This window comes from Papio anubis, chromosome 19, assembly GCF_008728515.1.
Source record: "Papio anubis isolate 15944 chromosome 19, Panubis1.0, whole genome shotgun sequence".
Taxonomy (NCBI): Eukaryota; Metazoa; Chordata; class Mammalia; order Primates; family Cercopithecidae; genus Papio; species Papio anubis.
The window spans coordinates 71881085-71907782 of NC_044994.1; the positions used below are offsets into that span (position 1 = coordinate 71881085).

The 26698-nt window shown below is 47.3% G+C and overlaps 1 protein-coding gene and 1 long non-coding RNA gene across 5 annotated transcripts in view; one reads left to right on the forward strand and one right to left on the reverse strand.

The window, feature by feature from the left end:
- Positions 1-12898, reverse strand: part of LOC103879869 — a 33499-nt gene extending 20601 nt beyond the window's left edge. For all 3 annotated transcript variants that reach the window (XR_002518776.1, XR_001897507.3, XR_001897506.3), the window contains exon 1: positions 12847-12898. This is a non-coding gene — a long non-coding RNA (uncharacterized LOC103879869). The remainder of the gene's footprint in view (positions 1-12846) is intronic.
- Positions 12899-14034: 1136 nt separating this feature from the next.
- RBFA (ribosome binding factor A) lies at positions 14035-25760 on the forward strand. 2 transcript variants are annotated; one of them, XM_003914521.4, is made up of 7 exons: positions 14035-14352; positions 16342-16384; positions 16993-17169; positions 18130-18242; positions 21497-21581; positions 23567-23640; positions 25139-25760. In XM_003914521.4, exons 1-7 carry the CDS (start codon positions 14195-14197, stop codon positions 25512-25514), a joined length of 1026 nt encoding a protein of 341 aa, XP_003914570.3. In that variant the 5' UTR covers positions 14035-14194; the 3' UTR covers positions 25515-25760. The 2 variants fall into 2 exon arrangements, with proteins under 2 accessions (XP_003914570.3, XP_009191229.2); XM_009192965.3 differs by lacking the exon at positions 21497-21581 and having other exon boundaries at positions 25139-25296.
- Positions 25761-26698: the final 938 nt, after the last annotated feature.

Genomic DNA, 26698 nt, shown 5'->3' on the forward strand with positions numbered 1-26698 from the left:
AATGAGACTCCGTCTCAAAAAAAAAGAAATTTCTTCCATGAATACCCAAAATCATCTCTCTTGAGTTAAAAGTTCCACAATTCTCTCTAGGGCAGGGGCAAATGATACCGCAATCTCTTTGCTAAAACATAACAAGAGTCACCTTTGCTCCAGTTCCCTACAAATTCCTCATCTTCATCTGAAATCACCTCTGCCTGAATTTTATTCTCCCTTCTACCTTCAGAATTACCCAGGGCTCCTGGATGGCCAGCTTGTCCGGAACCACTGGAGCCAGGGAATTGATCCCTGGGACCCGTTAGTCTACTTGGGAGACTGGTTCTGGACCCAGTGACCTATGTCTCTGGGAACAGTTTGACTTCCAGTGGTTTCCACCACAGGCTGGACAGGCTTGAGGTGGCTGCTGCTTGACGTCTGGGCAATCCCTTTTGAAGTGCCTTGGTTTGCCACATTGGTAGCAATTAGCAGATGCATCTTGAGGGTTCTGGATTTTATAAGTCTGTAATGCAGCCACTAAAACCTCTGTTTTTGTCTCATAGTTCCTCTCCTTCTCCTGGGCCTCCTCCAGGGTTTTATTGTAAAAGACTGAAGTAGCCGCTTTGAAGAGGTTCTTTAGAAAAGGTTCCATTTGAACCTGTGGCCAGTTTTTGCAATTTTCTTTCGATATTAGGGGCTGCCTGAGTACTAATTTGTTTTTTAACATTAACTGTCTGTTAACAGAATCAGGAGGTAGGGAGGTGTTTTATAAGCCTTTTCGTATGCACATCAGAAAGCATTTTTCCCCTCTGCTCATTTATAGAATTGTTGGGATTCCAATTGGAATTTTCAAGGGGTACCGCCTCCCTCCCTATTGGGAATGGAGGTTCTGCTATCTGCTCACCCTTCTTTCTTTTAGACTTCTTCCTTTAAGACTTTTAGACTAGCTATAGGAGATGTGGTTATCTCCAAATGTTTCTGCTGCCTGTAAGACTGCTTTTTTCCCCCCTCAACAGTTAGGTTTTGGCTTAAAAGTAGCATAGCATCTTTTTAAGTTAGATTAAACACTTGCACTAAATTTTGGAAAGCTTCTATATATTAATTAGGGTTATTAGAGAACCTCCCCAGGTCCCCCTTTATTTGTTTAAGGTCCTGCAATGAGCAGGAAACTTGAACTCTAGTAGCACCATTGGGCATTTCCTGCAGGGGCAACAGCAAAGTTGGGAGTTTCTTGAAGGGCACTACCAGGGGAGCTAATGATCCGGCTATTGTGGGGCAGGCAGGGCACCCAGAAGTTGTGTTTGAGGGTTCCCCAAGGGTTTTTCTTGACTCTGGGGAACCATCCTTTGCAGGCTTGCCTGACGTGGCTGCCAAGAGGGCAAGGTTAACTGTACAATGCTTATAAAGATTTAGGATATCTTGCAAGGCAAAGAAAACCTGTACACTGGGAACCTTGGACCATTTGCCCTTTTGCCTACGGAAGAGTTTTAGTTGTTGATAGTATAGGAATCAAGACTTTCCTTGGGCCAAGTTTGTTTGTTCCCAAGATGGTAACAAGGCCAGCGCCCGTGTAACAGAATATACGCCACTTTCTCTTTAGAGTCTTAAGATAGGCAGCAAGGCCGCCCTGTGTAACAGAGCCTCATACACTTTCTCTTTAGAGTCTTAGATGGTAACAAGGCCACGCCCTGTGTAACAGAATATACGCCACTTTCTCTTTAGAGTCTTAGATGGTAACAAGGCCGCGCCCGTGTAACAGAATATACGCCACTTTCTCTTTAGAGTCTTAGGGTTAAAGGAATTCCAGTGATTTAGAATGCATTCAAGGGGAGTACAGAATGCAGATGGTTTGTTACCCATCTAGAAAGAGTGGGAGACAAGGCACTCCTTAGTCCCCTTCCTCCCTTTGGCGTGACCAAGTGTGGAAGGAAATAGAGAAAAGGCATTGCCCTTTTGCCCTTCTCCTCTTTCCTCCTCTCCTCTGGGTCCTGGCAACCATTATAGGTGCCACCCCATGGATACAAGTGTGACCTTTACTCATGGATCCAGAGGAGGTAGTAGGCAGGACTAGTCACACTTACCTGTGCAAGACCCTAGCTTTCCGCCCTGTTGGATTCTTAGACCCACTCAGCCCAAAGCCTCCCAAGGTATCCAACAGGCCTGGGAGAGATTATGTAGTAGCTGGACTTGGGCAAGACTCTTTAATGGAGAAAGTGTTTTAATGCCCTATTTGGCTTCCCTTGCTATGTCCCCAGTGAAAAACTGGAATCCCACAGAATGGGACTGATTAACCTCAAATGCAAAATTCTTTTTTGTTTAAATCCCAATGTCATTGAATGCAGAACAGGCGCCTTAAAAGAACACAAGAACTGAATGGCTGCCCTTCCTTTGATGGGGACGGTATTGAAGCTAAAACCTGTTTTATTAGGATAGCTTCCTCCTGGCAGTTGAAAGTGGAGTTTTTTTGTTTACAAATAGGACATGTTGCCTGATCACTGATAGAGGGATGTAAAAGGAAAAATAATTAGGAAACTAGAAGTATGGCGAACAGGGCGGACAGGGCGCCCCACGGAGGAAAATCCTATTCCACTAAGTGGCGCCGTAGGGTTGCAAATGTTAGGTAAAAACTCTTGACTCCAAATTCTTTTCAGGCAAAAGTTAGAGAGGTTTGGGGTTTGATAGGATGTCTCCATAGCATGCTCCCCACCCCCCATGCAACCAGCATAAGAAAATTACCTTGTCTTATAAAGGAACTGTTTAAAGTTATTGAACAATGCTGAAATTTTATATGAGGGAAAAAAGAACCAAACGGAGAAGAGGATATTCACACATGTTGAAATATCCTCCCATATGTTACCATGAATATTTATTGTTGAGGGATAGAAGGGACCTTACTAGGTAAAAATTTAGACTAAAATACTGAATTCCCTGCTTCTAGGAAGTTACAAAAACAATAACTTTTTGAATTACATTCCTGATTACGAAGACACTGACTAACTTTACCCAGCAAGATCTCAGCATTCTGTGCTTCTCAATATCCCACCCTTTCACCTTTTAATTTAGAGCCCTCAAAGTCAACTTTGGAGAAAGGCATAGGCCTGTCTCCTGGGCACATCCTTAACTTTGGCAAATAAATCTTCTAAAATGATTGAGATTTGTCTTGTCACTTTTTTTGTGAGACAGAATCTCGCTCTGTCGCCCAGGCTGGAGTGCGGTGGCGTGATCTCGGCTCACTGCAAGCTCCGCTTCCCGGGTTCCCGCCATTCTCCTGCCTCAGCCTCCCGAGTAGCTGGGACTACAGGCACCGCCACCACACCCCGCTAATTTTTTGTATTTTTAGTAGAGACGGGGTTTCACCGTGTTCGCCAGGATGGTCTCGATCTCCTGACCTCGTGATCTGCCCACCTTGGCCTCCCAAAGTGCTGGGATTACAGGCTTGAGCCACCGTGCCCGGCCTGTCTTGTCACTTTTTTTGATTGACATCTGGTAACCACAAAGGGACCCGAGTGAAAGTGGCCGGGCCTGGGGCAGTTTTGCCTTTTAGTACTTGGTACTGGCTCAGGCACCTTGTAGCCCAAACCAACAGGACAATCTGCCGAAGTCTGGGACCTCTTTCCTCCAGGGATCCCTGATCTTCCAATGTTTCTCAGCTGGGGGGGGTCTGAGGTTTATTCGCTGTTAAAAAGAAATTCCCTTTTTGTGGGAGTTTCTCCACTGGCTTCCGTCATGGAAGGTGAGTTCATCTGCTTCTGCATTGGCAGAGAGCACTCTCCAGCTTGGGTCCCATCCACGGGTGAGAAACTGGTTTGGAATTCTGTCTTGCAAATTTAAATGATGAAATGACGAAACTTAGCACTAACAACCAGCTGGTGCTAACTTCCAACTTAAACTTGGAGTGCTCAGAAATTGTATATTTTGTGGATCGTTGTTAGTTTGGCTTAACTATTTTTGTTGCTTGTCTCTGCTTTGCGTGTGCGTTTATGTGTATATGTTTTGGTTCTTTCCCCAATCAGATTTGACCAACTCTGAACCCTCTGGCTCATGAGTGTGGAATCTTCCATGCTGAAGAAATAGAGCACCTTGCTCCCCTCAGCCTCTCAGGGCAACTGAGAATCACCTGAGGGTGTCTGGGAGAAACACTCCCTAAGACGTGCAGCAGCTCCAAATAGGTTTCCTCTTTCAGAAGAGCATATTTAGGGTCTCATCTCAGCCAGCAGGTGCATATAAGGAACCAACACCTCCTGCAACTTGAGCCCCTGACACACTTGTGCCAGGTAGCCGTGACACAGGTAGACCAAACTGGTTCAGGAGGTAACGGCCCGGAAAAGCTAGGTCTGCAAGCAGCACATTTTGGGGCAGCCACATGTCCTGACTTCATCATATCTGAAGAGGAGCTCTAAATTATGGGGAACAAGTCCTCTAAGACCCCAGCAGCTGCAGAACACAAAATTCCCCCTTTAGAAACTCTGGCCGGCTATATGCAAAATACTTATGGCAAATCATCATGCAAATATTTAAATAAGTGGACCGCTATAACTAAAGCAGATTCTAAGTTACAATGACCTAAATGGGGATCTTTTGAGATGCCCGAATTAGTGTAACTGAGAACTAGGGTGGAAAATGCAGGCACAACAAATAAGCAACCAGAATGGGAGAGTTACTTTCAGTGGTATCTGGAGAGTAGCAAGAGGAGTGAAGACCACCTCATCTCCCTATAGGAGGCAAACAAGCAACTTAGAAATGCTAATCAAGAACCCTCTAATCTTTTCCCTCTCTTAAAGAAATCCTTGAAATCCCTTATTCCTAGCTGGCACCTCCACCTACACTCCCACTCTACCCTGACCTCGCTGAACCTCCCCACACCAGGTCTGTCCCACTTTTCTCCTGCATGTTTAACACTCGCCCAACAAGGCCGTCAGGACTCAGACGTCAAGGGCCCCAGCTGCTGCCGATTCCCCGACAGCCCCAGTGGCAGCGTCTCACCTGGAAGATGTGGAAAAGGGGACCCTGCGGGGACTTCTCTCATGATCGCCCCATTCTGGGAACAACTGGTGACAGGTAGGGGAGCCCCAGTGATTGTCTACTAACCTTGGTCAAAGGCTGAATTGTGAGGTATAAAGAATTCCTGACCCCCAGAAAGATCCACTCAGGTTTGCCCAAGAGTTTGAGCTCATTATTAGAACCCAGGACCCAAGTCATTCAGACCTTTATCAGCTGGTCCACATGTTGGTCTCAGAAGCTACCGTGAAAGAACAGCTAGAAAAAGCACAACGGTCAGACCCTGTAACAGATTTGACCCCTGAATGCCCAGTATAGCCACAACAACCAGCCCCCACCACATCCAGAAGACAGGCGTAAAGATGCATGGGAACGAGCAATGACTGTTAAATACTATTCCTTCCGTGTTCCAAAGGGTTGTGGATTGGAAAAAAATCCAGCAATGCTGCCAGAACCCAAATGCATTCGTTTTAGATTGTTTCACATGTTTTGATAAAACTTTTAGACGGCCGGGCGCGGTGGCTCAAGCCTGTAATCCCAGCACTTTGGGAGGCCGAGACGGGCGGATCACGAGGTCAGGAGATCGAGACCATCCTGGCTAACACGGTGAAACCCCGTCTCTACTGAAAATACAAAAAACTAGCTGGGCGAGGTGGTGGGCGCCTGTAGTCCCAGCTACTCAGGAGGCTGAGGCAGGAGAATGACGTAAACCCGGGAGGCGGAGCTTGCAGTGAGCTGAGATCCGGTCACTATACTCCAGCCCGGGCGACAGAGCGAGACTCCGTCTCAAAAAAAAAACAACTTTTAGACAATATTGTGGGATGTCAGCTGATTGCTTTGAAAACAATAAAAATGATACCTTATTAAATGTAAATTTATTAAACAGACTAGATGATGATTTAGCCATGCTTGTAAAATGCCACATGATAAATTGAGCCATAGCTAGAACTAATGAACTAGTTAACTTAGCTGACCAGTTATCCCACACTGTGATAAAAAAGGAAAAACAGAAGATTGCTAGATTTATGCATGTACAGCTAAAGCAATTAACTTCTAAACCTATCAGCCCCAAAAAGATTTTTAAGCTCTCTAGATCTGAGAACCCTTCCCTCTCAGTCTGTTGCTGCTGCAAAAGTCCAGGACCCCTTAAAAGGGATTGCCTTAGCCTGAAATGAAAGAAAAGGCAGGAAAATGCAACTCAGGAAGACTAGGGATGCTCCGAGGAAGTACAGGAGTTTTATGTCTCCAAATATTCTACCCTGACAAAAAAAAATTGCGGGAGATTAATATAGTAACCATGAGCTGACAACTGCCTTTATTGACACAGGCATGACTATATCTCTGAAAAATCCCAGCGTATTTAGAAACCCCAGTCCTCGGAGTAATAAAAAAGTTAACAGGGTAGGTACTAAACAATCTTACGTTTTAAGTACAAACCTGTACCTTCCTGTTTCACTGGGTTCCGCTCCCCCACCACAGCTCTAAGTGTGACACGCTCAGGAGGACCCACATGTTTCTTATACGCCCTACGGCCCTTGTCAATCTTTTGGGCCATGATCTCCTCAACATCCGTAATGCTTTTCTCATCATATATCTTTTTCATCAAAAGGTGAACTCTTTTTAAGAATTGGAGCCAGAGGACCAAAAATACCACATTAAAAAAATGTCCTGACAGTGTACCACAATTTACTACCAGTAATGTTAAAACATCATCTTGTGACCAGGAAAATGAAATGGAGAGAGAGGAAGAAATATTAAGGGAGAAGAGAAGACGTTGGAATAAAGAGTGGAAATGATAAACTTCCTCTTAGCTTCCCCAATTTTCCTGTTAACACCAGAGCAGAACACTTGCTCAGCGATGTCCCTCCACTTACGGTCTCAGTCACATACAGACACAGAGGAAATATTCTCAGCCACTCCAATAAAGGTAGAGATAAACCCGAGAGACCAAGAAACCCCTACTCAACCTCCAACAGTATCCTCTAGGATACTACAGAGGAAGCCATAGACAGAATCGCCCCATCATATAAGATTGTCTGAAAAAGGGACTCACTGTTCCCTGCACGAGCCCTATAGTCCCTGTAAAGAAACCAAGTGGGAGAGGACGGAGGTTTGTACAGGACCTGAGGGCAATCAGTAATATTGTAATACCCAGACACCCAGTAGTCCCAACCCACATGTCCTATCAGCTAGACCCACTACCAGCCAGTATTTCTCAGCTGCAGATCTCTGCCGTGCCTTCTTTAGTATTCCTGTAGATCCAGACAGCCGGTATTTGTTTACCTTTACTTGGAAAGAAGGGCAATATATGTGGACTGTAATGCCTCAGGGGCATACAGAAAGTCCCACTTACTTTTCCCAAATATTAAAAGCTGATTTAGAGCCAGGCATGGTGGCTTATGCCTGTAATCCCAGCACTTTGGGAGGCTGAGGCGGGCGGATCACCTGAGGTTGGGAGTTCAAGACCAGCCTGACTAACATGGAGAAACCCCATCTCCACTAAAAATACAAAATTAGCTGGGTGTGGTGGCACATGCCTGTAATCCCAGCTACTAGGGAGGCTGAGGCAGGAGAATCGCTTGAACCTGAGAGGTGGAGGTTGCTGTGAGCCGAGATTGTGCCACTGCACTCCAGCCTGGGCAACAAGAGCAAAACTCCGTCTCAAAAAAAAAAAAAAGGCTGATTTAGAGGATTTAATTTTTCCCCAGGGCTCAACACTCATTCAGTATGTAGATGACCTTCTCCTTTGTTCAGACACACCATCTTCCTCCCATGAAGATAGTCTATATTTACTCAAACAGCCACCAAGGGACACAAAGTGTCCAAAGACAAACTTCAGCTATGCTTGCTGCAAGTTAAGTATTTGGGGGCATATTATCTCAGTGAAAGGACTGAGGATTAACCCTGACAGAGTGAGAGGAATTTTAGCTTTCCCAATGCCTGTCACTAATAAACAATTTAGAGGATTTTGCGTCCTGGCTGGCTATTGTAGAAACTGGATTCCAAATTCTTTATGACTCAAACTCTGTAGGCATACCTAAAAAATAAACAACTCGATCCTGTCTTGTGGAGTCCTGAGGGACAATCAGCTGTACATCAAATAAAGGAAATTCTAACTAATGCCCCAGCCTTAGGGCACCCAAACTACAAACTGCCTTTCTCCCTTTTCATACACGAAACTGGAGGTACTGCCTCCAGGGTATTGATCCAGAAGCATGGTGATCATCAGAGACCTCTAGGCTATTACAGCCAACACCTGGACCCGGTGGCGCGAGGGTTGCCTCCTTGTGTGAGAGTAATAGCAACCATGGCCCTTCCGTACACGTCTGTTGGAGAAATAATTATGGGTTCACCCCTTACCATTTCTGTGCCACATTCTCTTGAGACCCTTCTAAACTCTCATCATACTCAACGTGTGTCTGTCAACCGGTTAGCTTCTTATCAAATTTTGCTTGTACTATCTTCCAATATTACTACTTCCCAGTATAATAATCTTAATCCGGCCACTCTCTTGCCAGGCCCTTCCCACAAGACCCCTCGTGACTGTGTTCTGATGACTGACTGACTTCTCACCTCCAGGACAGACCTGCAAGAGATGCCACTGGATAATGCTAAACTAGAATGGTATACAGATGGCTCTTATTGAAGAGGAGAGGATGGAAATTTTGGAGCAGGATATGCTATGGTTTCCTTACTAGAGGTAATTAAAGCTGGTCCTCTTCCCCAAGTCAGATCATCTCAAGTGGCCCAGTTGATTGCCCTGACCCAAGCTTGTCAACTGGCAAAATATAAGGCTGCAAACATTTACACTGACAGCTGCTATGCTTTTGGGGTTTGCATGACTTTGGATGCTATGGAAAGACAGAGGATATTTAGCCTCCTCAGGCCAACCCATAAAAAATGTACAGTAAGTATCAGAGCTGTTAGAAGCTATTCTAAAACCCAAATGTTTGGCAGTTATAAAAATCCCAGTCACTCAAAATTAGACACCACAGAAAGGGTAACAATCGGCTGATGCCACAGCTAAAAGAGCAGCCCCCGAGCCACCAGCCCCGATCCAGGAAATGGCCATAAAACCCGAAACACTTAGAAACATGGTGAAAGAAACCCAGAGCATAGCTCCTACAAAGAGAAATCTGCTAGGAAACGGTCAGGGAGATACTTTTCTCCCGAAACTGAAATATGGTATGGACCTAATAACCCATTATTCCAGTGGGATGCCAGGTGCCCCTTATGGAATATGTCCATAATCTAACCCATTGTAATCCAGATAAAATGATATCCCGCTATAAACGGTATTACTGGAAACCGCCCTTCACCGTGGTATAAACGGTACTACTGGAAACCGCCCTTCACTGTGATATAAACGGTATTACTGGAAGCCGCCTTTCACTGTGGTATAAACGGTATTACTGGAAGCCGCCCTTCACTGTGGTATAAATGGTCCTTCACTGTGGTATAAACGGTATTACTGGAAGCCGCCCTTCACTGGGACACAAAAGTTTTACTCCTGATGTGTTATTTGTCCCAAATATAAAGGAAAGCCGCCCAGGGTCATTTTCCCCTTCCAGCTGGACCTTTTGAGGTATGGCAGCTTGATTTTATTTGGCTGCTATCACCTCAAGATTACAAGTATGTTTTAGTAATGCTCTGTGTGTTTTCCCATTGGGTTAAAAAGCTTTCTCTGCAGGCAAGCAACAGCGGTAGCAGTTGGAAAATCCTACGAGAAAAAACTATCCCACTGTGGCAAGTCCCTTGTGAACTTCACAGCAACAGGGGAACTTACTTTACTGGCCAGGTTATTCAAAATATTTGTAAAATTTGGCCCATATTTTAACATTTCCATTGTGCCTACCATCCGCAATCCCCAGGCCTAGTGGAGAGGCACAACTGGCTAAATTTGCCTCCAGCATTTCACCTCCCCTGGACCAAAGCACTCCCCCTAGTGCTGCTTAAACTCCAATCCACCCCTTTTGGAAAACGCCTGTGTCCTTAAGAAGTAATAATGGAGGCACATGTGTATGGGAACAAACATAACCCAACTTTTCTCAAGGGAGATTATATTGCAATATTGTGAGGGACTTATCGCCTTAAAGAAAAGCCAAGATTTGGTAAAGAATTCCTTTCATAGTGTGCTCCATGAAGATGGGGTGCCTGGTCACAGTCTGCAACCCAGAGATTTTGTCTATGGGAAAAGCCATCTAATAAAGAATTCCCTTCAACCCCAGTGGAAGAGCCCATACCAGGTACTATTGACTAATCTACATCCCATAAAATTAGAGGGTGTAGACTCATGGATTCACATCTGTCATCTTAAGGCCCAACCTCCTGAGTGGACTGTAACTCCCACCAAAGACCTTTGCCTCCATTTCACTAAACATTGACCTTCAACCCAGGATGAGAAGCAGACAGCAGGTGTTGTGGACTGCTTAAACCCAAGACACAGGACCAGGCCTGTACACAAAGAAATGCCTATGTTTACTGTACAATAACCATTACAATCATTGTCGTAGATATACTGTCATCTGCTGTCTAATAAAGAACAGGGGACTTGCCTTGTCTGATTTAACACCCTTTAGTAACTAAGATGAATTTCGAAACCCTGCTATTAATCATGTATCCCTTCACCGTCTTGCCACTGCCACCCATGAAACAAACCTATTTCTACAACGGGCTCAGGATTATGCAGACAGATTACATAACACCTGCTGGATATGTGGAGTCACGCCTCTTTCCGGTGGCTCCAGCCTCCCATAGTGGGTATCCTCCTTCCAAGGTCAGGACTGGATAGAATACCAAAAATTTATTACATCACAAACACAGTCTGGTATTCCTTGTGCTGGCATAACAAAAGACAATATACATAGTCGGCCCATTAAAAAAACTCTTGGCCAGGCGCAGTGTCTCACGCCTGTAATCCCAGCACTTTAGGAGGCCAAGGCAGGTGGATCATTTGAGATCAGGAGTTTCAGACCAGGCCTGGCAAACGTGGTGAAACCCCGACTCTACTAAAAATACAAAAATTAGCCAGGTGTGGTGGCGCATGCCTGTAATCCCAGCTACTTGGCAGGCTGAGGCAGAAGAATTGCTTGAACCCGGGAGTTGGAGGTTGCAGTGAGCCAAGATCACGCCACTGCACTCCAGCCTAGGCGATGGAGTGAGACTCCATGTCAAAATAAATGAATAAATAAAAATACTCTTAAGAACAAGGGACATGGGAAAAGTTTTTCAATGGAAAGAACCAGCTCATTAGCTCTTACTTTAGCATTTCCCCAACTAAAAGTGGTGACCATGCCCCAAACAATGGCCTTTTCAAAATGGAATAATGCAAACTTGGGACAGATTTAGCTGGTTCACGCCTTCGTTTGGCCAACCCAGCCAAAATGCTCCTTTGTGCTGGGAGCAAAGAAATCCCACCCAAGACCTGTGGCCAAACAGTAGGAAGAGATATGTGGTGGACAGCAGGAGAAATGTTGTGACTACATTACCATATTACGAGACACTGCCTAGCATACCACCGACTGGGTGCAGCAACCAAGTATTTACTGGCTAGCTCCAAATGGGACATATTGGCTATTTGGCACTAATTTATGGCTGTGGTCACCTCCAGGGTGGTTGAGACGATGCTCCCTAGGTTATGCTTGGGCACAAGGATGAGTAATGCAGACCCTGCCAAAAACAGCAAACCTTTTTCATTTACAATCTCATTGGACACATTCAGTATTCCAACAGTATGATCATTTAACTTCAATCTTTGTACCACAGATCGCTATTGAAGATGTTATATGGGATACAGAAGCCTTAACAAATTGCACCCAAAAGGCCCTAAACGATGGGGTCATGCTTATGAGGAAAGCTGTGCTGCAAAATCATATGACTTTAGATATGTTAACAGCAGCACAAGGGGGCACATGCACCATCATAACAACGGAATGTTGTGTGTATATTCCAGATATCGAAGAAGATAACCCGGCTTATGACTGATGTGAAAACCCAGATAATCAACCTGTCAGATCCAAAACCCTCACTGATTGGTTGAGCAGTTGGTTTGGATTCTGGGGAACTTGGTACTTATAAGAATAATTTCTGATCTGTCCTGTTTTTGCTTATAATGTTGTTACGGTATATGTTTGCAAATAAGCCCACGTGTAGCTGAAAGGGCTAGGATAATGATTGCCCAGAGAATTGCTGTAGTTGAGGAGGTAGTAATATAGCCTGACCCAGCTTCCAGTTTTGCCCTCCTTTTGTTGCTATAGGTCTGGCCTAGGTCCCTATACATTTTTCTTGTTTTCCTCTTTCTTTTTTCCTTTTCTCTCTGTTTTTTATCTTCGTGGGACGTGACCTCCTAGGAATGAGCATTCCTAGTGATGTAGGACCGGAACTTCTAGGAATAAACCATCCTAGCAACGACAAACCAGCAGGTGGGAAAAAAGAAGGAAGCAGCAACCTGAGGCCAGGAACCCAATTCGTTTTTAAAATGCTTTTCTCAAAAGATTTTAAAGAAAAAAAGGGGGGAAATGTGAAAGGAAATTAAATTTTGGGACCCCAAACTCATGTAGCCAAAGGGAAAAGTCAAGCTGGGAACTGGGTCACGCAAACCGACCTGCCTCCCCCTTTTGGTTCCTAAATCAGATGGCTACAAGATGAAAGGCTACAGGCCTCCCCCATATTTTGCCCACAAGGAGATTCCTGGTGAGCTGTTCAAATTTCACCATGGTGGCCAGGCGCTGTGGCTCACGCCTGTAATCCCAGCACTTTGGCAGGCCGAGGCGGGTGGATCACTTGAGGTCAGGAGTTTGAGACCAGCTTGGCCAACATGGGGAAACCCCGTCTCTACTAAAAACACAAATATTAGCAGGGTGTGGTGGCACTCACCTGGAATCCCAGCTACTCAGGAGGCTGAGGCAGGAGAACTGTTTGAACCCGGAAGGTGGAGGTTGCAGTGAGCGGACATTAAGCCCTCCAGCCTGGGCGACAGAGGGAGACTCCATTTCAAAAAAATAAAAACAAAAATAAAACGTAACCATGGCAATGCAAATTGATAGCTTATTTTTACAGGTGCAGTCACCCTAGCCCATCTGATTGTTCCCCTACCCCACTTTGTCTGCGTTATCTTACGTAAAATGCAGATTCCCCACATTTCTCCTCTGCCCCCTTTTGTTTGTGAAAAATCTATGCTTGTCAATACTCCGCCCTTTCCCCTTTAAATCTGAAGCCCTCAAAATCTTATCTTTGGAGAAAGGCATAGACTTGTCTCCTGGGTGCGTCCTTAACTTTGGCAAATAAATCTCCTAAAATGATTAGAGACTTGTCTTGTCGTTTTCTTCCATTGACAATATATACACACATACATACAATAGATACACACATACACGTACATACATACACACATACGCACACATACACATGCACACCTCCACACGCGCCCACACATACACGCAGACGTGTCTCACACCACAGCAGCCGCCTCGGGACGTCACGGCCCACACATCCCCAACGCTGCGGGCGCGCTCACTTCTCTGTCCACACCCGGGGGGAGCAGCTTCCCCGCCAGGCCCCGCTGACTCCGGGGAAGCGGGCGGGGCGAAACCACGTCTGGGGCGGACGCCCAATCTGGGGTTTTTCTCTGGGTGCCCGGGGAGGAGGCGGCGCAGGAGCAAAGACCTGGAGGGCCCAGTGGCGGAAACAGGGACGCCTCGCAGCCTCCCGCCGACAGCGGCCCTGCCCAGGTCTCCAGGCTTCGATGCCTTCGTTGCTTTGTGCAGCGAACCCGACTACGTCAGTTCCCAACATTTAAACAAAACGCGTTCCCTAGCTCCGCAGTGCCAGGCAACCGAGCGGTTCCCGCGCTTCCCCGCGGCGCACACCCTCCGCGCAGCCCGTGTGGCCTCCCCACGCCCAGCACCCGCCGGCCCCGCCTCGCGCCCCGCCCCCTTTGCCGCCCGCCCCCTGTCTCCAGTCTAGCACTTGTCGCCCCGCCCCACGCCGTCCCCCGCCCGCACACTGCCGTCCACCTGGGGTTGTCTTCACGCCCTGCCCTGCACCATCGCCCCGCCCACACGCCGCCTGCCCGGCGTATGTCGCCCACCTCACGCTGTCCTCGCTTCAGTCTTCGCCCCGCCCATTCACCGCCCGCCTCGCGTCCGTCTTCGCCCCGCGTCTGTCGTCGCTCCGCGCCTGCGCCCGTTGTCTCCCTGGTTGCGCCGGGTCTTCGCGCCGCGCCATGTGGGCTGTCGCGGGCGGGCTGTGGGGCTCCCGCGCGGGTCTCCGGGGCCTGCTCCGTAGTCCCTATGCTGCGCTCCTTCCGGGCTGCGCGCGGGGAGTGCACGGCTCTGCTGTCCTCTGCAAGAACTGGCTCAAGAAATTTGCCTCGAAAACCAAGTAATGCGGCGGGGTTTGGTGTCCTCGGGCGGGTGTTCACTGGGGGGCGGTGTCCCCGGGTTGTGGTGTCCGCCCACCCGCGTTCTTGCGCCCACGCGGCTTGGGTCGCCAGTTCCTGACTCCTGGGGTCTGCAGCAGTTCAGCTCTCACTGTCAACATTCGCAGTTTTTCTGTTCGTGGACGTGTGTCGGGTTAAAAAAAACAAAGTGACAATGTGTGTTTATTTTGATTCTTGTCACCGGACGTATTTTTCGGGAGATTAGTTTCAGGAAATGAGGAAAAATGAAAAAATATAAGAATTTCGTTGCTAATGTTGACTTTCTGTGTGGAGTTAATTTGAAGACTAAAGCTTGTCATGATAATTAGTATTTTTAAATGATGAAAGATGAGTACAATAAAATATAATGACTTTTCACGCTGCTTTTAGTTATAAGTATGGTAGATGGGTGTATGTTTTCTACTTTAATACACTACTTTTAAGACAGTTTTAGACCCTGCAGAAAAATTGCAAAAATAGTACCGAGATCATGTGTGCTGGCACCCAGCTCCCCCTGTATTAACGTCGGACTTTAACTTCTCCAGTTAAAGAGCCGATATTGATTGATTGTTGCTAACTGAAGCCCGTACTTTATTCGCTTTTCCTTGGTTCTGCCTGCCGTCCCATCCTGTCCCAGGTCCCCACCCAAGGTCCACGTTACATTGAATTGTCTTGTTTCCTTAGGCTGGAGTAGTGTGCCAGACTGTCCCTGTTTTTGATGGCTGTGCCAGTTTGGAGGGGTACTGGTCAGGTGCTTTGCAGGATGCCCCTCTGTTGGAATGTGCCTGTTTTTTTAATGCTTAGATGTGGATTATGGATTTTGGGGAGGAAGACTAGAGGTAAAGGCCATTCTCATCACAGCGTATCCAGGGTCCACGTTGGCCGTGATCCCCTGCGTGAGGTGCTTGCCAGGTTTCTCTACTGTAAAGTTACTCTTTTTGCCCCCTTACTGTACTCTAGGAGAAAGTCGCTGTGTGCAGCCCATGCCTAAGGAGCGGGGAATTTTGTCCTAAGTGATTTGCATTCTGCAGAGAGGATGTGTCTCTTCACCCCATTTATTAATTCATTCATATCACCAAGAACTTGTGGGTTATAATCCTGTGTTACTTAGTTTTGTTCAAATGTTTCCAGCTCTGGCCCTTAGCAGCTCTCTAAGCTCCTATGTGCTGTTACCATACCCTTGTCATTATGGCATTTTGCTGGGTTTTTGTGTGTGTTAAACACTTTCCTGCTTTCTGGCACTACAAGATGCTCCAGGCTCATCTTGTGTGTTTCCTACCGCAGCCCTAAAATCAGCCATTTCTCCAAGGAGCCCTCGTTCCTTTTATTGGAGAGAGAGATTAGAAACCATGGGTGCTGGGTGTGTTCATTGCTTCTGGGGTGTCTGTCTTTAGGCCATCTCATCTGATGAAAGGATATATGTGTTCCTGTTCACCCTCGTGTAAATATGCACCTCTAAACATTTCTATGTATAACCATCTGTCTCCAACTCCAGAACGTACTGTGTGGATCATTCTAGCCTCCCCTCCTTGCTTATCTGTAAGTCCCGCTCCAGTAGTGAGCGTGGCTGCCACCTTTCATTTGCTTAACTGTTCAGTCTCAGTCTATGCCTGTGACACCATCCGAATCCTTTACCTGAACTTCCATGGGAAACGTCTTTATCAATTAGAGTAGAGTGTTTCTGTGCAGTTTGGTAGGTGTCTTTCTCTCAAACCTTGGGACTAGAAGTAGAATTTAGGTGAAAATATGAGGTTGAATTAAAACCATCTTCAGCCTCTTCCCCACAACCCATGTTGTTACCAATTAAATACTGAAATTTTTTAAGATGGCCAGTAACGTAACGTCTAAGTTTAGCCCCTTACAAACAGTTATGGTATCATAACCTCTTAAATTAGCTTATGTAACTTTTTGACTTTGCCATCACTAACATAATGCTTATTTTCTCCCCAAAGAAAAAAGTTTTGGTATGAAGGTCCTTCCTTGGGCTCTCACTTGGTGAGTATAAGCCATGAGCCACTTTATAATCTTGATGGGAGTGAGGGTTTAGAAGTTGGCAAAATTCTTACCTGGAGGTCTTCCCGTTTCTGTATTGGAGGGGACAGTGTCTGTGTGGATGCGACTGGATGCCATTGGCAACATGGAGTTTTTACCTTTTCAAAAAAGAAATGTACCGACATTAATGTTCTCTGGAAATTCATATCTTTTATCAAATTATAATATAGTAATATCCATTTAGTTTTTAATGTGTGTGTACCATAAAAGTTTATGCAATATATGGCTCCCATTCTGAAAAATAAATATATCACTTATACTGAAAATTACTGAATTATTCCCTTTAGCAGGGTGAACTTTATGGTATGTGAATTATATCTCAACAAAAACTTTTTGAGAAAATATTTACTTGCAGTACTTTTAATCTTGGAGGGTTACCAGGTAAAAATCTAAAAGGATCCCGGTTTATCCAACTTTATCTTAATGAAAGCTGAGGCAGCTAAGAGTGATAGCTGGTCATCCAGCTGAGAGGTTGCCCATCCAGCCCTCGTGAGTTGGTGAGTTTGGAGTTGTAACGCTGACCTTGGGGTGTGCTCTTCTTCTTGATGGAGACTTACAAACCATCCAAGTTGGAACTCCTCATGAAGACCACCTCAAAGAAAACCAGGAAGGAAGACCATGTGCGTGTGAGGGCCCTGAACGGTCTCCTCTATAAGGCACTGACAGACCTGCTGTGCACCCCGGAAGTGAGTCAGGAGCTGTATGACCTTAACGTGGAGCTTTCCAAGGTAGGCTACATGGCCAAAGAGAAGAAATGGGTTGAGACAGCAGGCCTGGCACTCACTTTACCTGGCCCAGTCTTGCCTGACAATTAAAAAAAGATGCTTTAGGCAGGTCGCGGTGGCTCACGCCTGTAATCCCAGCACTTTGGTAGGCCGAGACGGGTGGATCATGAGGTCAGGAGATTAAGACCATCCTGGCTAATACAGTAAAACCCCGTCTCTACTAAGAATACAAAAAATTAGCCGGGCGTGGTGGCGGCGCCTGTAGTCCCAGTTACTCGGGAGGCTGAGGCTTGAACCCGGGAGGCGGAGGTTGCTGTGAGCCGAGACCACGCCACTGCACTCTAGCCTGGGCGACAGAGTGAGACTCCGTCTCAAAAAAAAAAAAAAAAAAAAGCCACTTTAGCACTTACAAAGTCTTAGTTCTGGGTTGCAGAGGTGATACTCAGTCTGGTCATTGGAGCCCTGAAGACAGATGGTGGGTGTCTGCTGTGCAGAGGCAGATGTCTCACTGGAAGGCGGGAGTCCTGTGACCAAACAGCACCTGGCATGTTGTCAGATAGTAGAAGGTCTAAGCCTACCTTGGGAAGAGGATGCGTCTGCCTGTACCTCAGTACAGAGGTACAGGAGATGACTTCCTCTGGCCCACTCTGAGTTGTGAGGAGAAAAGGCAGCATCAAGCATTTTTGATTAGCGTCCCAGGGCAAGTGGCTGTGAGGCAAGCGTGGGGTCAGGATTCCGGTTTGGTTTGTAGGACCTGGTGAAGAGGGGAGGGAGGTTTTGGGTTCTGGGGCCCTGCTTCACATGGGGGCGTGGGCGGCAGCAGGTGGTGGCCTCCAGCAATGTGCCAGAGCCCTGACTTGGGTGGGAGGGGCGTCTGCAGCTGTGGTTTTCATCTCCTGGATGTTGTTTGTCTTGAAAACCCATGAAAACTAAAGAGTGACCTGTGGGGGGTGGGGGTCTCAGGTTTCCCTGACTCCAGACTTCTCAGCCTGCCGAGTGTACTGGAAGACAACGCTCTCTGCTGAGCAGAACGCACACATGGAGGCTGTCCTGCAGAGAAGTGCCGCGTCCATGAGGTGACGACCTTTGCTTTCTGAATGTACTTGCTTTCTGCTCACACCCTCAGTGTCTCAGCTGTTTCTCTTGTAGGTGGACTTTAACTTTTCATTGAGTATTTTTTCTTTTAAAGAAAATTTTGGAAGCATTTTCTTGAAGTTCATAGTATAATTTCCTTTCTCATATAAGCCGTAATGTAGGTTAGCGTTTCTCAAAGTGTGCCAGGATCCCTAGGGATCTGGAGATCTTGTCAGGGAGTTCATTAGGGTGAGACGTTGTTTCACCTCTCCTGCTGTGTTGACATTTGCCCTGTGGATGCAGGAACCGTGAGGGAAGACTGCTGGTGCCATGCTGCCAGCCAGGGCTGTGGGGCGCCACGCCACAAGCCTAGAGTAAAAAACGATGTCACTTTTACTTAAGAATATCCCAGATGAGACTCGACATGGTGCCTCTCACCTGTAATCCCCGCAGCTCGGGATGCCGAGGCGGGAGGATCCCTTGAGGCCAGGAGTTCAGGACCAGTTTGGGCAAGATGGCGAGACCCCGTTCCTACAAAACATTAAAAAGTTAACCAGGCACAGTGGCAGCACACACATGTGGTCCCACCTACTCGGGAGGCTGAGGTGGGAAGTATCCCCTGGATTCCTGTCACCCCAGGAATTTGTGGTGGCAGGAGGATCACTGGAGCCCAGGAGGTGGAGGCTGCAGTGAGCCGTGAGAAGGTACCTGCTTTCCAGCCTGGACAGTGGAGCAAGACCCTGTTTCTCCAAGAAAAATTAAAATCCGAGACAGTTTGTAAAACATTATTAATTGTATTAAATCTTGACCCTTGAGCATGTCTTTTTAATATTTTCTGTAATAGGAAGTACATGTAAGTGACTTGCTGTCTGGAGAGTGCTGAACAGAAAAGCACAGTGAGCAGACTGTTCAGTTTGGGTGTCTGTCAGACATTCCTTCAGAAATGAGTGAGTGAACCTACCACTCCAGAGCCAACAACGGACCATATCTGTTGCCAGTGATAAAATTTAAGCTTTCAAGTGAAAATCAGAATTTTAGGGAACTTGTATTCACCACTGTGAGCCTAACAACGTCTAGGTACTTGAGACTCCTCTGATGAGATTGGCAGTCACTGACCTTAACAAACGTGCTGTTGTGTGATAAACCGCGTCAACGCTTTTAAAATCTGCATAACTAGGTGAATTGTTGTTTTCCAAATGACCAGTGCATGAGGTTACAAAACCGCACGCGGAGAGGTAGATTCACAGTGTGAGCCCGATGGTGAGTTTTAATGTAGCAGAGTGCGACAGGTTCGTTGGTGTGGTTTCAGATTCCTCATTGCAGCTGTTTATGTATTTATTTATTTGAGATGGAGTCTTGCTGTGTTGCCCAGGCTGGAGGGCAGTGGAGTGATAGTGGCTCACTGCAACCTCTGCCTCCTGGGTTCAAGTGATTCTCATGCCTCAGCCTCCTGAGTAGCTGGGATTACAGACGCCCGCCACCATGCCCAGCTAATCTTAGTGTTTTTAGTAGAGATGAGGTTTCACTATGTTGGCCAGGCTGGAACAATTGACCTTTAATAAAGTACTTTTGTTGAATTTTTGTGACAAAGATTCATACTTTTCTCAGAGCTGGTAAATTCTCTCTTCCCAACACATATCTGGGAGGCTTGATTTTTTTTTTTTTTTTTTTTTTTTTGCTTTTTTTGAGACAGGATCTCATTCTATCTCCAGGCTGGAGTGCAGGGGCACAGTCTTGGCTCACTGCAGCCTCAACCTCCCAGGCTCAAGTGATCTTCCTGCCTCAGCCTCCCATACAGCGGGAGCACAGGTGCTTGCCACCATGCTTGGCTCATTTTGTATTTTTTTTAGAGATGGGCTCTCCCTATGTTGCCTAGGCTGGTCTCCAACTCCTGGGCTTAAGTGATCCTCTGGCCTGAGCTTCCCAAAGTGCTGAGATTACAGGCATGAGCTACTGTGCTGGCTCTTCTTATATTTCAGTGAGAGGAGGGACAGAGTGCAGAAGCAGCAATGAGATCCCAGCTGCCTTCCGTGAAGCTGGCCTTGGAGAATGTGCAAATATGTAAACAATGCCATGCTTCTCATTGATTTTGTGGGAGGAATATATACTTTTTGTTTTTGTTAAAAATGTCTATGTAAGCATTTAGTGGGTTTTTAAGCGACTTTAAAAGGACATAGCTTTTAGATTTCTCAGTTTTAGTTTCTAGTATAGTAAATATTGGTAGATAGAACCCTAGTAAAGTAAATATTGGTGGATAGAACCCACATAAGCAAACGCTCTTTGGGATCTTCAATAATTTTTAAGACTGTAAAGGATCCTGGGACCAACAATTTTGGGAATTGCTGAGCTGGGTGATGATAAATAAATTATTCAGTTTCCTCCTCAGTTTAAAAAGTGCAGAAATCTAGCTCACTGACCAGCTCTCTCAGAACTGGAATTCCTCCTTTCTGCCTCCCTTATCATGCCCCATGTTTAGGGTGGGGACAGACGTAGACAAGGTGGCCACGTGTGGGCTTCGTTCCAGGCGCCCTGCCTGGCTTCCCTGCATCGTTACCATGCATGATGATGCCCGGGGCTCTGTGAAACTGCATATCAGAGAACGTTCATTTCATTTCTTACTGTTTAACAAAACCAAGAAAATGGAGATTATTGACAAGTGTTGAGACAGCATTGTTTTCCGATTTTTAGGTATCAGAAAATTCAGTTGAGCTGAAGGTTGCTCTTCCCAACTCCTGTGGGTCACCCAAGATTTAGGGTCAAGGTTTTCCATAGCTGTGTACCAAAGATCTGTGGTCACGGCTTTCACTGGTTATATGTGCCATGCCTACATTGGCCTTAGATCTGTATTATGTAATGTGCGTGATGCAAATATCACTTCTGTGTCTAGTATCTGGGAACCTGAGGGTCGTGTCGTGCCAGGGCATGTCCACTGAGCGCGGGAGGACAGGCTGTTAGTGCACAGACGCTGGAGCCCACGGCCATGGTGATGAGTTCAGATCGGGTGATTTATACGGATCTCACAAGTTGCATTGAGAAAAGTAAAGGAAATTGCAGTTAGGATGCATTTTGCATCCCTTTTGTGATGTGGTAGTTGTCTAAAGATGACTCTTCTGGGCTGATGTTTTCATTTTTGAGTAATACAATAAATCTCACTCCTGCCTCTTAGTGACATCTTGAATCTTGTGTTCAGCACTGTCACACCTCTCCACTGAGCATCACGGCACAGCTGTGAGGCTCTGTGCATTCTCTCCCCCAGGCACCTCTTGATGTCCCAGCAGACCATGAGGAATGTGCCACCTATAGTGTTTGTTAAAGACAAGAAAAGTGCAGCTCTCGCTGAGGTAAGGTTTCAAAAAAACTTTTTAAACTTTTAAAATTTTTATTTTTTTTATTGGAGACAGGGTCTTGCTGTATTGTCCAGGCTAGTCTTGAACTCCTGGCCTGAAGTGATCCTTCTGCCTCGGCCTCCCAAAGTGGTGGGAATTATAGGTGTGAGCCACCGGGCCCAGGTAATAATTAACTTTTTATAACATAAATGCTTATATGAATAAAATTTTAAATTTAAATTTTAAATCCTGAAAAGATAATGCACAGGTAAAGAAGAGAAGAGGCGGGGTGCAGTGGCTTAAGCCTGTAATCTCAGCACTTTGGGAGGCCGAGGCAGGTGTATCACAAGGTCAGGAGTTTGAGACTAATCTGGCCAATACGGCAAAACCCCGTCTCTACTAAAAATACAAAAAAATTAGCCAGTCATAGTGGCGCGTGCCTGTAGTCTCAGCCGCGCGGGAGGCCGAGGCAGAAGAATCGATTGAACTGGGGAGGCGGAGGTTGCAGTGAGCCGAGATTGCACCACTGCACTCCAGCCTGGGCGACAGAGTGAGAGACTCCGTGTCAAAAAAAAAAAAAAGGGAAGAAACCACTGAGAAGGGAACAAATGAAAAGTCATGAAAGAAGGGTGCAAATGAAGAGGCTTTCCCTTGCTCCTGTGCCCCTGTTCCCAGCTCAGGTCCCCAGAGGTAATTGCTCTTTCTGGTTTTAATTTTTTAATGCTTATCACTGTAGCTCTAACTAGGGTATAAATTCGACACGGCCAGAGTTTCCCTCCCACACCTGTCTGTCCCTCCCACCTCTCGACATGGATCGGTCCACTCTTGTTTCACACCATCAGGGCTTATGAGACTTAGGTCTGTCCTATAACTGTAAGTGCTTTTATCATTTTCCTTGCTTTAGAGATGGGTTAGCTATGCAGATTAGAAACACGTAAATATATACTTCCCTGGGTGGTGGTTATCTGGTAGTTATTAAGGTATGTTATACCTTCAAAAACTCCATCAAAAATCAGCGAATAGCGTTTGCAGTATTATAGGTAACTGTTATTCAGTATACGACCAGACAGTATTTGGATCCCCAGAAGAAAAAGATGCAGTTTGACATTTTTGGTTTTTGTTAATCAGTGTATAGGTAACACTAAAAACTTTGTACAAGTAATAAGCTTGACAGATATGTGATTTCCCTTGCTAGCAAAAGAAGCGAAGGAGTGAAGTTATAGTCCCTGCTGTAAGGAATCAAGGACAGTGCTGCGAGGGCATCAGCAAGGCATTCCCTGGGGAGGACGTGCCAGTCTCTCTGAGCCCAGCACCCCAGGCTCCTGTCTCTGGGAGGGAGGTCCCATCAGGTGTTGCGGGTTCACTTCCAGAATAGTCACTGGACAGGGGAGGGTGCATGCTGTGCTTGGAGCAGGATGAGGACAGCCCCGGAGGCCGGGGACAGGCAGGCCAGGGTTCGGGTGCAATGCAGTGTCCAGCAGGGCTTGTGGGCCATTGCCATGGTGTGGATGGCATCCCATGAGCCTGGCTGAGGAGCAGTTTTCTCTTGTAGTTTAGGCTCCTGGCTTCGTGACTGTCCCCATCATCTTTTACCTTGTCTTGCTTGGAGGCTTTTTCCCCCCAAGCACACAAATTCTGTGGCAAAACTGAAGCATTTTGCAAAACTACCTTGGAAACCAGATAATGGTTAGTTATTTAATTCAACTAATGCTTAACTGGTTTCTTCATAAATTTGACTAACATTTACAAGTCTAAAATGTAGTTTTTAAAAAGCCTCACTTTGTCATCAGAGAAAATGTGTTACGTAAAAGTAACAGTAAGGTATTTGAAAGCACGGGCTACTGAACAGATCCTAGTATTTGGGAAGAGTCGATAGAAGAAATTGTGCAAAGTCTGATCAAAAGCTCTGCAGTTAACAACACTGGTGTTACATGGAGCCCAGCTGTAAGTATGGCGGTGGGGATGTGGCTAACTGGTTTACCCTCTGTGTTCCTCTGTAGCTTGACAAGTTACTGGCAGTCGCAGACTTTGGACCCCGGGATGAAAGAGACGACTTTGTACAAAATGATTTCAGGTGATGCATGTGGACATATGTTTTGATTCCCTGGGGTGGATTCCTGGGTGTGGAATTGCCGTTTCCAGAGCAGCTGCACAGCTCCACATCCCTAGTAGCCTGCATGGACCCCGTGGCACTTGCCCCCAGGGCTGGCAGCCCATATTCATAGACCTGTGCTGTGGCCTGGCCACGTTTACACAGTGGGGGCCTCAGGGGCTACCAGAGGTGTCTGCTATAACTCCTTCAGTGAGGAGAGGGCCTCTTGTCCTCTTCATTCATTCAACATGTTGTTATTGAGTGCCCCCTGTATGCCAAGCCCTGGTCTAGCTTTTAGGATGCAGCTGTCTTTGGAACCTGCCTTTCACTAGGGGAAGCTGACAGGAAGCAGTAAACATCATAGATGGGTCAGTCGTGTGTGAGGAGGGAGGTAGAGGGAGGTGGGGCTTGGGAGAGCAGGTTGGGGGCACAGAAGTTTGGCCTGTGCATGTGCACACACATATACATCTTTTCCAAACTTGTGGTGCCTGACAGAGCCTGCGGGTACTGGGGTGTTTGTGGAGGGCCCCATTGCAAGCATGCAGCTGCTAGACAGGCCTTGCCTGTGGGCCTTAGACAGCAGCGTCAACATCGCCTGGGCACCTGCCAGAGTTAGGTTTAACCAGCCTGCCAGGTGCATCCCTGAGCTGGAAGCAAAGCTCCATGCTGTAGCGGGCCTGGCCTGATTGGGTCAGCAAGGGGCAGTGTGGGGGTGGCAGGTCAGGGAGCTGAGCCCAGGGTTTGGAGACTTTCCAGAGTGGAGCCTTGGATGATACAGGGGCCGTGACATGGCCTTGATTAGGTGCTGTTCACCAAGAATAGACTCTTCATGAAGGCTAATAAGTGGCAGATCTGATAGACCTCACCTGTAATTCTACTAGTTTTAACTGGCCCGAGGCCCTGGCCATGCTTAGAGAAAACAGTTGCAAATGCATTTTTTTTTTTTCTGGAGACAGAGTCTCAGTCTGTTGCCCAGGCTGGAGTACAGTGGCGTGATCTTGGCTCACTGCAACCTCTGCCTCTTGGGTTCAGGCGATTCTGCTGCCTCAGCCTCCCGAATAGCTGGAATTACAGGTGCCTGCTACCACGCCCAGCTAATTTTTGTATTTTTAGTGAAGACGGGGTTTCACCATGTTGGCCAGGCGGGTCTTGAACTCCTGACCTCGTGATCCGCCCACCTCAGCCTCCCAAAGTGCTGGGATTACAGATGTGAGCCACCGTGCCTGGCGCAAATGCATTTATTGCATACAGGATGGTGCATCTAGACTGTGCTGGCCAAATGCTTCTGATGCTGGAGAACGCTGAAACCACAGCCCACCTTCCTTCACTCCTATCTCCAGTTATCCTCAGACAGACGCTGGGAGGGTTCTCAGGCGAGTAGACGTAGGAAGTGTGATGTGCTGTTGTGTTGTGGCGATGACACTGTGGATTGGGGGCTCCGTTTGTGCTTGGTGTGAAGGCTCCTCTTCTCCCTTCCCAGGGACGCCGATGCCCCGCAATCCTGTGGCACCACAGAGCCGGCCCCCAGTGTATGTGGTATCAATCATGAGGCGCTCAACAAGCAGATTATGGAGTACAAAAGGAGGAAAGATAAAGGGCTCGGGGGCCTGGTGTGGCAGGGGCAGGTGGCTGAGCTGACAACGCAGATGAAAAAGGGAAGGAAGAGGGCCAGGCGCCGCCTGGAGCAGGACAGCTCCCTCAAGAGTTACCTGTCGGGCGAGGAGGTGGAAGATGACCCGGACCTCGTTGGTGCCCCGGAGTACGAATGCTACGCCCTGGACACAGAGGAGTTGGAGGCAGAGAAAGGAGGTGGCACAACGGAGGATGGCCACGGCTGCAATGCCAGCAGGGAGTAGATGGAGAGGCGTCAGCTCTGCCCGTCCCGCGTTCGCAGGGAAAAGCATTGGCACATGACGCAGCATGTGGCTTTGTTGAGGCAGTTGATGGAGTTAAAACCATCTGCTCTTCTGTTACGTCGACGTTTTCTAGCTTTTCCCTGTATCTAAACACAGTTTGCTACAGAAGTCACTGTTGTTTTTTTTCCATACACCGTGTGTAATGTAAAAAATAAATGGCCATCTTACCACAGATTCTCACAAAAAGAAAATGGTAAAATAGTGTCTCTGAGATGCTGGCGTGGCCACCTCCACCTGCAGAGCCCTGCCAGGTGCCAGTGAGTGCTTGGCCCGAGGGGTCAGGCCACAGCAGTGGCCGGGGTGAGAACTGAACCTGCAAACCTGGAGAGAGCAGAGGGTCCCCAGGGCCTCCCAACCCCCTGGCGCTGCTGAGTAGGCACTTGGACTTTGTCCGCGACTGGCCTCTTTAGCACGGCTTTGTGCAGCGGGTTCCACCTTCTGGTTCAGGCCAAGGTTGGGCAGAAAGTGAGTTGGTGGGTTTACTGGGGCTTCCTGGGTGACCCTGGCTCTGGCCATGGTTCCATCGCACCTCCTGGGTGGCCCTGGCTCTGGCCGTGGTTCCATCACACCTGAAGTAGTAACACTTTTCCCCTGGTGCCTGTGGCCACCTAGTGTATTTTCTAATCCGTCCCAATGTGCAGCAGACTTGGTCTTTGCCTTCTGAAGAGTGTGACTCGGTTATACTGAATTCTTTGTGTCACCTCTGACACAGGGATTTATCAGAGGAGAAAACAGATTCTATACCTCGTCAGCTACTATTTAGTTCGGCTTCCCTCTTAATGCCCCAGCCCCTGTCAGCTGTCAGGTTCTAAATTCAGAATTCTCTGGATTCTGTCAGGTTCTGCACTATGAGTCAGTGCCATCCCATCCACCGGGTTTCTGCCGGTGCAGCAGGGCTGTGAGAATCAAGACGGCACAGGGAAGGCGCCTGTCCCAGCATTTGCACATGACAGGTGCCCATGGTGCAGGAGCAGAATCTGGAAGCAGCAGGGGCTTTAGGTGCTGTGCCCTGCCAGCCTCCTCCCCAGAGGAGAAATCTCCCAGGGATGGCAGATCCGCAGCACTGAGCAGCCTGCCGTGCTGACCGCCGGATCCAGGCCACGTGCCGCAGACAGTGGCTGTGG

Coding starts and splice junctions, on each gene's coding strand:
- RBFA (XM_003914521.4), top strand. CDS start 14,195: ATGTGGGCTGTCGCGGGCGGGCTGTGGGGCTCCCGCGCGGGTCTCCGG. Junction 14,353..16,341: donor AAATTTGCCTCGAAAACCAA/GTAATGCGGCGG, acceptor TTCTCCCCAAAG/AAAAAAGTTTTGGTATGAAG. Junction 23,641..25,138: donor TTTGTACAAAATGATTTCAG/GTGATGCATGTG, acceptor CTCCCTTCCCAG/GGACGCCGATGCCCCGCAAT.